The sequence below is a fragment of the Balaenoptera acutorostrata genome, chromosome 15, assembly GCF_949987535.1.
Source record: "Balaenoptera acutorostrata chromosome 15, mBalAcu1.1, whole genome shotgun sequence".
NCBI lineage: Eukaryota > Metazoa > Chordata > Mammalia > Artiodactyla > Balaenopteridae > Balaenoptera > Balaenoptera acutorostrata.
Window position 1 is genome coordinate 76,624,080 of NC_080078.1, and position 17,057 is coordinate 76,641,136.

Consider the following 17,057-nt stretch of genomic DNA (forward strand, 5'->3'; position numbering starts at 1 on the left):
GAACCAGTTTGCGGGGCAGAAGTTGAGACACAGATGCAGAGAACAAACGTATGGACACCAAGGGGGGAAAGCGGCGGGTGTGTGTGTGCTGAATTGGGCGATTGGGATTGACATGTATACACTGATGTGTATAAAATGGATGACTAATAAGAACCTGCTGTATAAAAAAATAAATAAAATAAAATTCAGGGGCTTCCCTAGTGGCGCAATGGTTGAGAATCTGCCTGCTAATGCAGGGGACACGGGTTCGTGCCCTGGTCTGGGAAGATCCCACATGCTGCGGAGCAACTAGGCCCGTGAGCCACAGCTACTGAGCCTGCGCGTCTGGAGCCTGTGCTCCGCAACAAGAGAGGCCGCGATAGTGAGAGGCCCGCGCACTGCGATGAAGAGTGGCCCCCGCTTGCCACAACTAGAGAGAAAGCCCTCGCACAGAAACGAAGACCCAACACAACCAAAAATAAGTAAATAAAAATAAATTAAAAAAAAAAAAGTTAGTTTAAAAAAAAAAGAGAAAAACCCTCTTATTTAAAAAAAAAAAAAATTCAAAAATTCAAAAAAAGAAATAAAAGGAAATGGGGATTTTATAAAAATCCTCCCAAATTACATGAGTTGGCAATAAGTTAAAAAGCATGTGAGACATTATACAGACAGGACAAAATGTGTCTGAAGGATACAGGTGGCCTCCAGATGCAAATTCTATGTCAACCATAGGAAAAGCGAACGGGCTTCCCTGTGTACAGGAGGCTGTGGACACAGATTCCCAGCCCCTGGTGGAAGGTGTCATCATAGCAGTGGGATCCCTCCTGCCCTCGACAGTGAGATCTTTAATATCATGGGTGCAGGTGGGGCTGCCAGGCGCTTCCTGGGACGGGGCCGATGGGGGTTGTCCGGGTGCTGCTCAGCTCAAATGTCCTGGGGTGGCTCCTCCAGGCCCTGGCACTCACCCTCTCTCCACCAGGAAGGAGTCCCGCCAGACCCTCATCTTCTTTTTCAAGTGAAACCTGGGGGAAAAAAGCACACTTCCATCTCCTCATCAATGTGGGGAGCTCATGTGTCCCTCTGTCCTCCCAGAGGCAGGGATGGTGCTCAGAGCCAGCCTTGATTCACAATCAGCACAGACCCAGGGGGCAGTTGGGGCGAGCAGGGGATGCTCACACCCCCCCAGGGCAGAGCTGTATTTCCCCAGAGACCTGGGTCTGAAGGTACATGGGGCAGAAATGACCCAGGTCACAGTTGCTCTAAGTCACACATTGTCGTGTGTGTGTGTCTCCGTGCCTCCCGGGAAGTCCAACAGTTCCCCGGTGCTGGAAGAGATTGCTTTAGTTCAGCACCAGATGCAACTTGTCCTGACTTCAGGTTAATTACATTGTGTTTTGGCAGGATTTTTTTCCCTTTGATCCTTTGTAGTTGGATTTGTGTAATTTAAGTGTGCATTTCATGTAGTTTCACTCTATCATTTCCATTTCCCAGATGGGGCCTCAGGCTGAGAGAGGAAGCTTCCATCCTGCACCTGACTCCCAGGTGTCCTGGCTCCCAACCCAGTGCCCCCGCCCCCCAAAACATGCCCATTTTGTACTCTTACAGCTCATAACACCTTCTAGTCAGAGGGAGGAGGCTCAACAGAGGTGGTTCCCCCTACAGGACAATCGGATGTGGACAGACAGTGCCCATCAGGGCTGGACCCGCTGAGCTGCAGGAGATACAAGCTGGAGGCTGCATCAGTGCTGTGAGGCTAACTCAGTGGGCAGTAACACTGGTGGCCACTAGATGTCGCTGCTGCCACAGCAGTGACTGTCCTTTTCCTTTCTTGTCCCAGCCAGACTCAACTCACCTTCCCACCTAGTTTTTGCTCACCATCACTGTTCGTTTTTCTGCCTCCTGGACACCTAGGAATATGTTCCCATCATACCATCCGGCCTTAGAGCATGGTGATTAAGAGACTCTAGCCTGTAGCCTAGAGGCTGAATGCCCGGAGTTGGGTCCAGACCTGCCAAGAGACCTCTGACAAGTCACTTGACTTCTCTGGATTCAATTTCCAAATTGGTTAAGATGGGATCATAATAATGCCTACCTCACTGCGTTACTGTGAAGATCAAAATGATAAAATCCCCTACAAAGCATAGCAAAGGCCTGGCATACAGTACGTGCTTAATTAGTGTTAACTGCTGTTGTTATTTTTTCAAGTTTTATACAGTTTTAGCTCTGGAGGGTCCTCGACTGGTCACCGTGGCCACATTCCAGCTGGGAAGGTGGATTCTTAGAGAGGGGGCTTCCTTCTCTCTCACGGCAGGTTAAGTGGTCAGGATGGGGGGCCCTAGAACCCCAGCTCCTGACCTTGGAAATACCCCCCTCTCAGACCCACACGTCTTGGCCATGAGGTCATACAGTTGGGATGCCCAGTACCCCAGCACCCACCCCGGCCCCTCACCGATTTGCCGGCCGCTCTGTGTCCAGCAGCTTGAGGATGGATTTCCCGTCCATATCCGAGGGGATGTCCAGTCCTGCGATGTCCAGGATGGTGGGGGCCAGGTCAATGTTGAGGACAATGTGGGGATTCCTGAGGGAGGCATGGAGAGCAGGACTCAGTTACCTGGGCAGTGATGACCCAGCCTCCCTCGGGAGAGGGGCAGCTGGAGGGATGGAGATCACCAGGGGCTGACGCCCTGAAGGTGGGAAAGCCGCTATTGATCGTGTCACTCTCCTGCACCTCGGCCCTCAAAGCTCCCCTCTGTGCCCCCAATTCAGCTAAACCCCACCCCTAACCTTCTGTGCCCTCCACACCACCACAGGGGCTGCACTTCACAGGCCCCAGCTGGCTTCTGCTTGTCTGTTTCTTCTGCCAGGAATGCCCTCCCTGACCCCACTCTCTGAACAAAGGACACCTTCAAGACACACCCCAAATCCTGGATCTTCCCCCTGACCCTTCTCTGAAACTCTGAGGCAAACACTGGCCCCCTTGCTGTTCCTAGAAGGCCAAGAACAGTCTGGCCTCAGGGCCTTTGTCCTTGTGTCCCCTCTGCCCGGAACGTTCTTCTTCCAGACTCCAGTGAGCACTCTCACTCACCACCTTTAGTTCTTCCCTCAACGATTACCAAGTGGCCCCAAGATCCCCATGCTCTGGGGTTCACACCCCCCTGTGATCCCCTCCCCTTGAAGGTGGGCCAAACTTCTAGAACATGGCAAAGGTGATGGGATGTCAGACCAAGGTGATGTCACGTGACAGACGACTCTGTCTTGTTAGCTGTCCCTGCCTCATTTCTTTGTCTCCCCTGGCTGGCTTTGAAGAAGAAAGCTGCCATAAATTCACCCCAGCAAGGACGCCTGCTGAATACTCTGAGAGGCAGGCTGTGTGAGTTCAAGTCCTCTGTTTGCACTTGAACAGCCCCCGGAGTGGGGAAACAGGTCCTTCCCCAGTTGAGCCTCCAGGTGAGACAGCAGCCCTGGCTGATGCCTTGATTTCAGCCTAAGCAGAGGACCAACCTAAGCTACGCCTAGACTTCTGACCCACAGAAACTCTGAGATAAAGCACGTGTGTTGCTTTCAGTTGCTAAGTTTCTAGTAATTTGTTACACAGCACAGATTACTGACACAAGGCCCTTCCTGAGGACCCCATTTAGAACTGCACCCCGCCCCATGCTCTGCCCCTTCTTTGCTCTGTCTTGCTCCTGAAGCCTTGTCACCCTCGCATTTTACTATATATTTTACTCATTTATCTGGTTGATTGTCTATTGCCCAATTAGAATCTAATGGGAAGGCAGACGTTTTTGTCTGTCTTGTTCACTTCTCTATCTGTAGTACTTTTACACTTAGAGAACACAGTAGGTGCTCAGTAAGTGTTAGTCAAGTGAGTTTTGTTATTTACCGCTGCCGCGCATCTGTTACTTTTCCTGTGTCCTGTTTCCACCTGGGGTGTTCCCGACACGGTAGTAAGTGACTTTAAGGCCGTGTCCGGCACGGGGCCTGCACCGGCTGGATGGATCATGGCCGCATGGACACATTCTCCATCAAGGTGGCACAGTGCCCTCCCTGCTCCTGTCTGGTTCCCTGGGGTTGGGGGTCAGGGCCTGGGTCCGAGGGTTTCGGATGTCTTTCGCTTCCTCTCTCTCCCTAGCCCAGCACCTTGTGAACACTGGACAGGTAGTCAGGTGTGCTGGTTTCATGGGAACCACTGACTGAAACCGCCCGTCCTGGCCAGGCACGGTAGTAACCACTTGCATGAGTTATCTTACAGCAGGAGGCCCTGGTAAGGAACACGGAACTGACAAGCTACCACCAATCAGAAGAATTCGGGAAAGGTCAAAAGGAGGGAGGAGACGCCAGTCCATATGTCCTACCAACCTCCCAGAATCCTTCTCGCTAGAATCTACCTTGGTTGAGCGATGTGCGGGCCACCAGGAAGGACCCCCTGAGTCAGAATGATTGGCCAGAGACAACCTGGAAACTAACCCCATTACCATACAACCCCAGACTGTGAGCCACGTGGCAGAGCAGTTCTCCTGGAGTCCCTGACCCTGATGCTCTCTGCCTGGGCGCCAGTTTCCAATAAAGTCTCTTGCTTTGTCAGCACCTGTGTCTCCTCGGACAATTCATTTCTGAGTGTTAGACAAGAGCCCACTGTTGGGTTCTGGAAGGGGTCCCCATTCCTGCGACACTGGGGTCGTCATGGGGGTGAGGCTGGGGAAGGTGGGTGAAGCTGCCTGGTGGAGGGGCTTGAAGCTAGCAAGAGGCATGACCACTTAATCAGGCAGGAGGAGGGAGCTGGAAAAGTCTGTTGGTTGAGGGGGCACCAGGGTGAATGTTGGCAACTAGCAGCTGGATTGACCTGAGGTCATCCACGGGTCCTGCTGCCCCCAGGCTGGGTGGGATGGACAGGACTGCTTTTCCCACCCAGCACCCACACCTTGCTTGGTGGGAACAGTTTCCAGTTCTGCAGGAACTACCTGGCCCCATTCAGATTCCACCACCTGATGTACTCAGCCTGGTCACACAAGGTTTTCTATTACCCTGGCTACAGTGACTGGCTCGGGGATGGACACGTGACCAGTCAGGGCAGTGAGAGTCTGCCTCAGGGCTTCTGTTCAAACCACTGTTTGGTTTCCCAAGCTGAATGGCCTAAAACTCTGGGGCTGTGGTGACCCTGCCACCATGAGAGAAAAGCTGGCCTGAGAATGAAGCCAATTCAGAGGATGCAGGACTGAGATGGAAAATGAGAGCTTCCTGTTGTCACTGTGTGACTGCTGGATCCCGCCATACCTGAAGCCAGCACTAACCTTGGACTTGCCAGTTACTTTAGTGACTGCATTCCTCATATCTTATTTTATTTGACTTGTTCATTTTGAGAGTCATTTCCGTTCACAACTCAAGGAGTCCTGGCTGTCAGCCCCAAGTCTGACATTAGTACTCTCTTTCTCTGTGGTTTTGGGTCCTAAGAACCAGATCACAGACTCTGAGGCTGACCAATACAATAAAAGATGCTGGATTATAGTTCTGTCCACCTTCGTTTTTTGAAAGCAAATAATCCCAGTGACTTTAATGGTCATATATATTCTTACCTAAAAAGGAAAAACATTTACAAATATCAAAGTCCCGGTTTTGAGACGAATTCCAGCTCCTTCCCTCCTGTGCCATGTAACTCAGGCAACTTAACCTGTGCCTCTCTCTGTTTCCTTGTGTTTAGAACAGGGACAATACTAGCATCTACCTTATAGGGTTGTTGTCATATGTAAGTGGATTACCTGGATATAAGTGCTTAGACCAAAGCCTGAAGAATAAGCACTATATCAGCACAGCTATCCTTATAATAGCTATTATTATAGGCGGGGACCCTGAAATCCAGACAGGCAGGGATTTGATGAGGTTGGCAGAGGAACAGTGATGAGGCTGGGCTAGAGCTCACACCGTCTGCCTTCTGGAATTTCCACCAAACATCCCAGGCGGTGGGAACATCTTGGTCCTAAGACGGCGCCACCAATGCCCTTTCGGGAGGAATTCTGAAGCAAGCTGAGTCAGTGCCTGTGTGTGTTCTCGGCTCAGATGGAAGTCAGACCTGATGAGCACCTGAACGGTGATTGATCTGCATTTCAAAACACCTTCGAGTTGGTCTCCATCACGTCTGGGCTGATCCGAGGCTGCTGCTGCTACGATTCCTGGCCTTTCTACCTCTCCCTGCCCCAGACATGGCATTTTTGCTGCCAGAACATGTCATTTCAAAGGTTAACCCAAGGACAATGCTGGCCAAGGGCCCACGGGGCCCTCGAGGAAGGTTGGGGGAGGCTGCTTCCCTTAGCGCTGTGGCCCAGCTGGCTCAGCTGATCTCAGCGGATGACGCCGCCCGGGGCCGAGGTGGCCGGGCTCCTCCCTGACAGCCCCCAGACCCAAAGACCGCTCGGGCCAGACAGAAGTCGAGGTGGCACCCCGATGCCTTGGCGGTGACACATGCACAGTCCAGGTCCCCGATTCCCTGGCACAGTGCCCACCACGGACAGTCTGTTTTCACAGGTGCTAACAGCTCCTGGCCTCTCCTTCCCCAGCAGAGGGGTGTGCAGTCCTCCCCGGGTGACATCATCACCATTTCGCTCGGCACCAAGGTCCACCTGCCTGAATCGTGTGCCGCCCCGGGGAGTGGCTCGGGGCCGTCCGCTGAGCTGCCTGCTGCTGGCCCATCCGGGTGCCAGCGGAGCCTGGAGGCCTCCCTGGGACTTTGGGGCGCCGGGGAGGGGTGGGTGATGCACTTACAGCGAGCCAGCCTCCACGTTGGGGCCCCTAACGTAGAACGGGACCCTGATGTCGAACTCGTAGGGCATGGACTTCCCTTTCACCAGGCCGAACTGGCCGATGTGGTAGCCGTGGTCGGCGGTGTACACGATATACGTGTTGTCCAGCTCACCCGTCTCCACCAGCATGTTGTAAATCTGAAAAGCAGGCGGGGTGGTGAGGACAGGCGGAGGGAAGGCGGGCAGTGCGCCCGGCCCACTGTCCCAAAACACAATGCTGTGCTGGGGTCTCAGGCCCCTGTCCCTCCCGCTTCGGGTCTTCGCTCAACTGTCACCTCTCGGCGGGGCCCCTGGGGCTGACCCATGCATCACCGTAGCCTCCCCACCTCCTGTCCCCCTTTACTTGTCTTCCCAGCACTTCTCACCTCTCTCTCTTCTACTTATTCGTGGGCTGTGTCCCTGCATTAGAATGTACGCCCCATCAGGGCAGGGACTTCTGTCATTTTTGTTCCCTGCTGTGTCCCATGTGTGCTGGCACTCAACAAATGCTGTTGGGTGAATGAGTGAATGAGTGAATGAATGAATGGCCTGGGGCAGGAGTCTGTGATCTACAACAGTGCTGTCCAACAGAACTTTCTGCCATGCTGGCAATGTTGACACCTACAGCACCAGCCACACTTGGTTATTCAGCACTTCAAATGTGGCCAGTGCACCTGAGAAACTAAATTTGAAATTTCATTGTATTTTACTGAATTTAAATGGTCATGGATAAAATTTAAAAGATATATCCATGCAATGGAGTATTATTTAGCAATTAAAAAAAAATGAAGCACTGAACATGCTACCACCTGGATGAACCTTGAAATCATCATACTGAGTGAAAGAAGCCAGATCCAAAAAACCACATATTGTAGGACTCCTCTTATATGAAATGTCCAGAATCCACAGAGACACAAAGTACATGAGCAGTTGGCTAAGGCGGAGGGGTGAGGGGAGTTTGGGGTAATGGCTAAGGGCTGCGGGGTTTCTCTCTGGGGTGATGAAACTTCTAAAATCGACTGTGGTGATCGTACAACCTTGCAAACATATGAAAAGCACTGAAACATACACTTGAATTGGGTGAGCTCTGTGGTATGTGAATCATATCCCCATAAAGCTGTTAAAAAATGTACGTAGCTGCACGTGGCTACTATAGTGAACAGATCAGAGCTGGAATACAAGTTCCCCGAGGGCAGGGGTTTCGTCTGGATTGCTCAGAGCTGTTTCCCTGGCCTTGAAGGGTGTCTTTTCCTTCTGCCTGTTTCCATTCCTCTCCAGCTCATGATGCTCTGCGGGGGGATGGGGGTGGGGGTGGGGGGAAGGGCAGGGAGGCTGCGGGCCTGGCGTGGCTGGGAGAATGCTCAGGAGGGGGGCAGCCTACCGTCTCCATGGAGTCATCCACGGACAGGAGGGTCTGCAGGCGCTTCCGCTGCAGCATGTTGGTGAACTGCATGTGGATGGGCTTCATGGGCCCCGTGTAGCGCATGATCCAGTGCTTGTCGGGGTTGGGTGCATAGTTGTAGCTCGGGGTGCTGGCGGGCAGACAGGCACAGAGATCAGGTCAGGCCGGGGTGGGGGGTACTTGGGCCCCGCCCCCAGGTCCCCCCACGCCTCAGGGGAGCAGCCTCCCCACGCTGGGGCTGCAGCTCAGGGTGAAACCGCCCCCATCTGGACACCAGCGCGTCGGGGGCTCTGCCCCACGTTAGGTCAGCATCTCTCCACGTGCAGGGCATGAACGTGGGAAGACTGGGGGGCACAGCCGTAGATAACCTGGAGCCCCAAAGGGAGAACGTCCCTCCCATTTAAGCCCGGTCAGCACACCCATCACATCAAGGCCAAAGTCTCAGTCTGTGCTGGGCTCTCCTCAGCACCTCTCTAGAATTTGCTCGCCTCCCTTTTGAAAGAAGGAGAGGGCCTCCTGTGGGCATAGCACCCAACTGTAACTTAATAGCATTGCATTTACTTGTCAGTTACCTTGGGTAGATGGCAAGTGACAGTTACCGTGGTTAATTAAGGTGTGACTACCGAATTTCCTTTTGCAATAGATTTTGGTTAAAAAAAAAGGAAACTGGTTAAAAATTAGGTTCATAATAGGCAAAACTGTGAGGATGGTGCCTGAATGTGACCATTTGGGACACGCCACATTCTCTGACTTTGCTGTCACAGCTATTCTTCCCGCGTGGTTTAATTTCCCATTTACAAAGGAGGAAATGGGGTCAGAGGAGTTCCGAGACCTGCCCATGGTCTCACTGAGTGGACGGTAGAGCCACTGGCCTCCGTGACTTCTGCTGTGGGGTCAGCTGTGATGCCTAATGATAAACGAACAAATACATGGTAATCTTTGACCAGCCCCGAATGAGCACTGACCACGCGCTGGCCACACCCGGAAGGGTTTGCCTACATCATCTCATTTAATACTCAGAACAGAACTAGGAGCTGGTGCTTTCCTTCTCCTTGTGTGAGAAATGGGGACACGGAGGCTCAGTGAGGGGACAGACTTGCCAAAGGCAGAGCTGGGGTTTGAGCTCCAGGAGTGGGAAACCCCACAAAGCATGGGCGTCCCTCGCACTGGGTCTGATGATCCTCGAGGGTCAGGTTCCCCTCAGGTCTTACCCACCCCCTCCCCAGGCAAAGCTGCAAAGAGAGGAAGTTTCCACTGCTTGAAGACAAAAAGCTTTTCGAGATGGCTCTTCAGGGGGCAAGGGCTGCGGGGCATGGGGGAGGGTAGAAGGGCCCCAGACTCCCTTCCTTCATCAGGACCTCAGCCCCTCCCTCCCCGGGGTAGAAGGAAGGACACTGCAGCTTGTGGTGCAGCCTGATAGCTATGGAGACCGTTGCTATGTAGAGCGGGGGTGAGTCATAAGATTCCTTCTGGACTTTGCTTTGAGTTTCTGGCTGGTCTCCTGCCGCTAAAAACAAGCCGGGCCCGCGGCCTCCTTTGATTATGAGAAACGCCGCTCTCTCCTGCGGGCCGACTTAGGGCCTGACCCTTGTGTAGAACATCCCAGGAGCAGGGCCACGCCCCCTCGCCGCCCTCCCCCACCGAGGAGCTGGAGGGGTGCTGCTGGGCCAGGGGCTGCACAAAGAGATGCCCTCGGGGCTGTTGGGGGTTTTGGGAAAATTGCTCCCATGGCCCCAGGGGCCCGGATTCAGGATGTAATTTTGAGCAATCATCCCTGAATCTCTTAGATTCTCCTGGGCTGGTGTCTGCCCTTGAGAACAGGGAGGGGTGAGTCTGTCAAGAGTCTGATTTCGGAGGCCTTTTCTCTGGAGGCGTCTTTGGAGCACGATCTGGAGGCCAGCAGGCTGCGGAGCCTGGGGTCCTGCTTGGGGCCGAGGCCGGCCTGCTGGTCCCCTGCTTGAGGCCAGCCTCCCCCTGCTACCCCCGGATGGTGTCACATTTTCACGTGAACCCCGATGCCTGCTGAACAAAGAGTTGAAACCCTCACCTCCTCAAGAATCCGAGGAATGTCTGCTCGTTCACAACCGGCCTGAAGGATAACATCCCCTCTTGGGATGGGGGCCCTTCCGGCCCCTCCCGCCGTGTGTCTGGAGGCCGAGGGGCAGGAACCCTGGCTCCCAGCCCCACCCCAAGGATGTGAGCTCGGGCCTGGCTCCCAGGCGTGATAAAGGGAGAGGCCCGTGAACCCATTCAGATGCCACGCTTCAGAGGAAGCTCTGGGGGCTGTGGGTGTGTATGCCTATGTGTCTTTTGTCTGTGTGTGTCTCTGTGTACGTTTGTGTGTCTGTGTATGTTTATGTGTGTGCGTGTCTGTATGGTTGTATATCTTCATGTTTGTGTGTATCTGTGTTTGCACCTGTGTTTATCTTTATGTGCGTTTGTGTATCTGTGTGTGTATATGTGCTTGTATCTTTGTATCTATGTGTGTTTGTGTGTTTCTGTGTATGTCTGCATATCTGTGTGTATGTGTCTGTATCTGTGTGTCCGTATATGTGCTTGTATGTATATGCCTGTGTTTGTATGTGCATTTGTGTGTCTATATATGTCTGTGTATCTGTGTATTTATTTGTATCTTTGTGTGTGTTTGTGTTCTGTGTGTCTGTGTTTGTGTGCATTTGTGTACCTGTGTATATATCTGTATGTATCTATTTGTATCTTTGCGTATTTGTGTCTGTATCTGTGTGTGTATGTGTGTGTGTGCGTCTGCGTGCATCTGTTTGCATCTCTGTGTGTGTACGGAGCTGGCTGGGGGGTGGACGGGGCCCTGGGCTGGTGGATCGGGACCACATCGCAACGAGCAGCACTTTTCAGCACCCACAAGCCCAGCCTGAGAACATGGCACAAGGCTTGATGGGGTGAGAGCCTCTGACAGGAGTCTCGTGATAGAAAGATCTGGAACTCTGTCCCCTCCTCAGCCCCCTGACTGTCATAATTAAACATCCCAGCTGCAGAACTTTCTGGTTTTGGGTTTTGTTTTGAAAATGATTATACCCCAGAGATAAGAGAGCCTTTCAAACACACCCCTAATAAGGCACAGGGGTTGCTCTGGGTAAGTAATGGCAGCAGGCGTTGCTCACGTTCAATTTCTGTAATTTTCATTTCAAAGGGAAAATAAATGAGCAGGCAATGTCAAACCATCTCATCGTGCAACTCCAGGGCTGCCGGGGGGCGGGGTGCCAGCACCCCTTTTAGAGGAGACGTTGCAGAAGCAAAGTGTACCTTCCCCCACCCCGCGGCTCCTCCCTTAGGGGGACCGAGTTGGCCACATGCCCCCGCCCTCAAAGGTGGGCTGTGGGTGAGGGTGGGAGGCTGGCATCTCAGGCAGGAGGAGTGGGCTGGGGTGGGGGGCAGCCACGGCAGATGTGCAGAGAGGCACTGCTGCAGTCCCTGGAATGCGGTTCTCCACCATCTGTCAAATCCTGCTCCCCAAAGACCAGGGGATCAGCAGGTTAACACACTGCCTCATCCTCTCGGAGCCACTCTGGGCGCCGTCAGAGAGTAATCACGGCAAGGGGGTTGAGGAGGGCAACGCATTCTGATTGTAATGAAAGTTAAACACCCGGAATATTCAGGCGGACTCCAAATTGCCCAGTCCTTGTCGCCCCAATGTCACAGCAAGGGCTGCTGAGGATCGCTGCTAAGCAGGAGGCGGTCTGAGGCAGAGAAAAGCAGAAGAACTTTCCAGAAAGATTTACTAGCCAGCTGGAGGGAGGAGGACTGGAGGGGTGGGCAGAGAGATGGGAGGCAGGAATGGGTGCCGGATTTGAATTTGAGCTCTGCCGTTTACCAGCTGGGTGACCTTAGGGAAGTTACCTTACCTCTCTGTGCCTCGGTTTTCCCATTGGTAAAATGGGAATACCAAGTGTGACAAGCAGCCTCCAAGAGAGCCCTCAATAGCCCCCACTTCCTGGTAATCACACACCTGTACCCCTCCCATACTGTAGGAGCACTGGTCTGTGTAACCAATAGAATGTGGGAGAGATGGTGTGTCACTTCGAGATTAGGTTATAAGAGACTGCATCAGCCCTATGGCGAGATCTGCTGGTTGAGGGGCAGCCGTGTGAGTGAGCCCCAGGCAAGCCTCAGGTGGCAGCAGCCCCAGCTGACACCTTTTTCACAACCTCGGGAGACCCTGAGCTAGAACCTTCCAGATAGGCCACTCCCAGATTCCTGACTCACAGACACTGTGTGGTAATATGCGTTGGTGTTTTAAGCTGCTCAACTTTGGGGCAACTTGTTATGCAGCAATAGATAACTGATACACCAAGGGTCACTGGGAATATTCAGGGATTCAGTGCAACGCACAGGGCTTAGCACAGAGCCTGCCATGGAGTCAACAGCTTATAAAGGCTGTGACTATATTAGTAGTCTGATGAAGCTATGGACCCCTTCTCAAAAGTGTTTTAAAATGTGCAAAATAAAATACACAGATTGCAAAGGAATACTATTATACGGGTATACACCTGAAATGCTGTTCTATCCACAGACCTCTCGGTGGGAGGATGTGGGTCCCAAGTTATAAAAACTCTTGTTGCCTGCTTTGGGTTGTTGTTACTGGATCTGTATCCCAGTTTCCTCAGAGATCAGCTGTGTGTCCCTGGCTTCTTTAAACCGGGAGGATTAGAGACAAGAGGCAGCCTTGTCTCTGTCATTACATCACTGTGACCGAGCCTGACCCTCCCACCTTCGTGCCACCCAGCAGCTCTGCAGGCAGCACCCCGAAGCTTACATGTGTTGAGACGCGTTGGGGAAGAGGCTTGAGTACTGGGGGGCCGAGTCCTCGGGGCCATGAGGGGCTGCGTGGCTGATGACCATGAGAACGGGCCTGTGCGGGTACATCTTCTTGGATGTACGGAAGAAGCTCACGCTGTCGTTGGTGATCAGGTCTGTCAGGTAGTCCTGGGGGGTGGGGAGAGATAGGAGAAGGTGTGAGGAGCTGGGCATCCGCGCTGAGTGCCTGCCATGTGCCAGGCACCATGCCGGGCATCGGGGACACAGCAGTGACCAAAATAGACAATCCCTCGCGGAGCCGACGGTCTAGGGGCAAACAGACAATAAATAAGCAAGTAAAACAGGGAATGTCAAATGATGTTATGCACAACAGAAAAGAAAAGCAGAGAAGGGGTTAGGGAGGACGGGAGAGGAATTACAATTTGTCATTCAGTTGTGATAGATCTTAAAATAATAAAATAAATAAATAATAATAATAAATAAAATAATAATAGCTAACACTATCGAGTGCTTATGGCGCTCCAGGAATTGTTCTGTGTTTACATGTATTGACTTGTTTACCTCTTATATAGCCCTAGAATGTAGGTCTGATGATAAACCCTGTTTTCCAGAACAGGAAATGAAGGCCCAGAAAAGTTAAGTGAATTGCCTAATGTCACACAGCTGATAAATGTTGCAGCCAGGCCTCCTGCGTCTTGGTCCCTAAGCCTGAAGGCTCCAGAGATACCATCATGCAGGGTGGATACATCCCTGCAATCTTGGAGGGTCTGTACTGGGGGCGGGAGCAGACGAACATATAAACGAAGAGCCAAGATAGTGACGAGGTGTGACAGAAGAAGGAAATAAGACAAAATGTGGCAAAGAGTAACTGGGACCTGGGGTGGGAGGAATACTTTAGCTGGGGCAATCAGGGAGGACCTCTCTGAGGAGGTGACATTTGAGCTGAGACCTGAGTGATGAGGAGCTGGGCCTGGGAAAATCTATTGTTATATCACCGGAGTTCACTTTCAGCTGCTTGCTGGAATCCTCAGGGGAGCTTTACTGATGGCTGGGCTCTCTTCCAGAGATTCTGGTTTAATTGGTCTGTGTTTCAGTCTGGGTACTGGACTTTTTAAAAGCTCACCAGAAGATTCCAATGTGCAGCCAGGAGTGAGAATCACTGATCTAGAGGAAGTGTTCCAGGCAGAGGGAACAGAAAATGCAAGGCCTCTGAGGCAGGAATGAACTTGCCTTGTGTTTGAGGAATAGAAAGAGGGTGAACAATCATCAGGTACAATGCTGGGACAATCAAAGGAGCAGCACAAACACAGGCATGTAGTAGTGTCTCCAGAAAAGTGAGACCCACTTAGATACTGGGCAGGAGGAGAGAAGAGTGGGAGGAAAAGTGATGGACAGGAAACGAGGGCTTTAAAAGCTCAGCTAAGAAGCTGAGATTTGCCTAAACTCTTCCTGAATTTGGTAAATCTTTAGCTGCTGATTTCTTTTGAAGGTAATGAGTTCTTAAAAATTTACCTTCTGCTTCTCCAGAAGCAGCTCTGTCCAAAATGATAACTTTCAAAAAGAGATATTATTTTAAAGAAAAGAGAAAGGTGAAGAAGTGGCTACAGCTTCCACCCTGAAGTGAACTGTACCAAATACATACATACTCCAGGTATACCTGTGTCTCTAGAGGTACATGCCTCCAGGGACATTTGTGCTCTATGTCTATGTGCACAAGGACAGTCACTGCGTCACAGTGACCAGTAATGGGAAGATGATTAATGAACTTGCACTGCTTTCATACTGTGCAGCACTGTGCACACATTAAAAGGGCAGTAGGTCTGTAGTTACTGAGGTAGAAAGTTGTCCAAGATACACTGTTAAGGGAAAGAGCAAACTACAGAGTCAAACTCTGGAAGATTCCACTTTTTTTTTTTTTTTTGTGGGAGAGAGTAGGAGGCAGGGTAGAGAGGAGAAACCAAACCCCTACCTTCATATGCTTTTGAGCAGCAAGGGAAAATCCAGGACATATACCAAAGTGCTAACTGGGGACCAGGGTAAGGGGAGAGAGAAAGTCACTTGCTACTTTATATACTTTTCCTTGAATACTTTTTATGAATAATTTTGGGGAGTAAAAAAAGGCTTTATAAGGGGGTCCTATAGAACCTATTACCTAAAAATAATATTCTATGTGACATAAATCAAAAGCTGCTGCTATAGCTGTGGAACATGATCTAAAGGTGTTAGAAATATCCTGTAACTAGTAGTGGATCTAAAAATGGTGCAAAGCTCTCTTAGGTGAAAAGGAGGGGTTGGGACCCTGGGTGGGGAGGGGCGGGAAGAGAGCTGCTGTTCTTCATAATAAACCCATTTTCACTATTCGCTTTTAGAACCATATATGTGCTTGTTTGGCTGTGATTAAATATGTTTTTTTTTAAAGTCACCAATAATATCCATCACCAGGGCAATGCAATGATGGAGCAGTGAAAAAGAATAAACTAGCGCTACACGCATCAACATGGATATATCTCACAGACCTGATATGTAGAGGGCTATGTACGATATGATACTATTGATATAAAGTCTAAAAACACAAAACAATATTTTATATTGTTTGAGATGTCTGCATATGGAATAAAAGAATAAATGCATGTGTGGGAATAAGTGGCCACCTCAGGACCTCCCTGAGAGGGGGCAGCGGGACAGGAATGAGAGCTGGAAGGGTGATGGAGGGGCTCCAACAGTCTCTGTGACATTGTACATTTGGAAGCGTGTGGGGTGATTACTGTGTCTGCCCCTCAAGGCTGGTGTGAGAGGGCTTCAAGTGCTGAGATATTAAAGCTCACGACACGGTGTCCTGCATGCAGCCAGCTCTCGGCAGGAGTCAGTGAACATTACGGCCCTCTTGGGGGGGGGCCGATTTTCTGCACGTCTACGAGCCCCCTATCTTTCCTGGTCCTCCTCAGAGCCACTCCTATGCTAAGCCTTTGCTGGTCCCCTCTGGCTGCATTAGGGCGTCTACAATGACATCTGACACTGGTGCCTGCACCCCCATCCACCCATGTAGACCGGAGGGGACCACACCATCCTGACTCTGGGGGTGGGCATGAGCCTGGGCTGGCCAGTGAGAAGCAGCCCTTGGTCGCAGTACGTGAGCTGAGTCCAGGCTCAGAGGGAGGGCCGAGGGGGCCTGGGCCAGGGCGGGGGTGGCACTGCCCAGTGACGGCTGGGTGTGGACCCTACAGATAGGTCGTGTCCACTGACTGGATGTGTGGGGTGCATGAAAGGGGGCGGTCAGGCTTCCCCGTCACTGCTTTCTGGTTTAGGTGAAGGGTGCAGAGATGTGGGGCCAGGAGAATGTTGGGGCGAGGGTGGAAATGCAGAGTTCAGCCTAGAACAGGTTGAGTCTGGGGTGCCTGGGATCAGTCAGAAATTCAGAGTTATTCACAGAAAGGGGGGAGACAGGTGAGAGGATGATGCAGGTCAAAAGGTGAACTTTCTAGAAGCTGGAGACTGGCCGATAGACCATGAGGAAGTCACCCCCTGCCTCCCTTTGGCTCTGGGCCAGGCGCACTCCGCCTCCCAGGTGAGGTGGGCACACCTGGGTATTCGGGAGCTAGATCTCCCCTCCCCACCTCCGTACTCCTGGCCACACCTGTGCAGGGTGGCGGTGATGCCAGGGTCCTGGGGACTTTGCTCCTGCTCAGAGTTTCGCAACCACAGCTGGCAGACATCCAGGGACAAGGACACCCTGCCGGACACCCAGGAGGGTGTATCCCCCCCTCCCCCTCCATCCTGACCTTCTTCGACAATTTGCTCAGTTAGCCAAGAGGAACCGCAGTGCATCCGAGGAGACTGCTAGCCTGTGGCTCTGGGCTGTCTTCCTCAAGCAGTCATTTACCAGTAGGATTTCTCAGGAAGGAAGAGGGGAGCGTGTGGGGCGCTCCTGGGGACTGGGGACCCTAGTGACAGGTGGGCTTGTGAGTCTCCCTGCCTCCTTCCCAGGCTCGGCCTTTGCCACCGTTTCTGTTGCTGAAGCGACGATTTCTGAGCTCACTTAGATGTTGGGTGCCCATTTCCGGGGTGCTGGGCTCCCTGTTAAGTGTGGGTGTGTGGCCGCGGGTCCCTGTCCC

General features: G+C 52.1%; 1 protein-coding gene across 4 annotated transcripts in view; it reads right to left on the reverse strand.

Annotated features, from left to right (window-relative positions):
* SULF2 (sulfatase 2) overlaps positions 1 to 17,057 on the reverse strand; it is a 144,855-nt gene that overhangs the window by 25,978 nt on the left and 101,820 nt on the right. For all 4 annotated transcript variants that reach the window (XM_007185341.3, XM_057528754.1, XM_057528756.1 and 1 more), the window contains exons 5-9: positions 12,944 to 13,113; positions 8,134 to 8,284; positions 6,736 to 6,911; positions 2,429 to 2,557; positions 945 to 1,001 (exon numbers count right to left, since the gene is read on the reverse strand). In XM_007185341.3, coding sequence (XP_007185403.2) covers positions 945 to 1,001; positions 2,429 to 2,557; positions 6,736 to 6,911; positions 8,134 to 8,284; positions 12,944 to 13,113 — 683 coding nt within the window. The remainder of the gene's footprint in view (positions 1 to 944; positions 1,002 to 2,428; positions 2,558 to 6,735; positions 6,912 to 8,133; positions 8,285 to 12,943; positions 13,114 to 17,057) is intronic.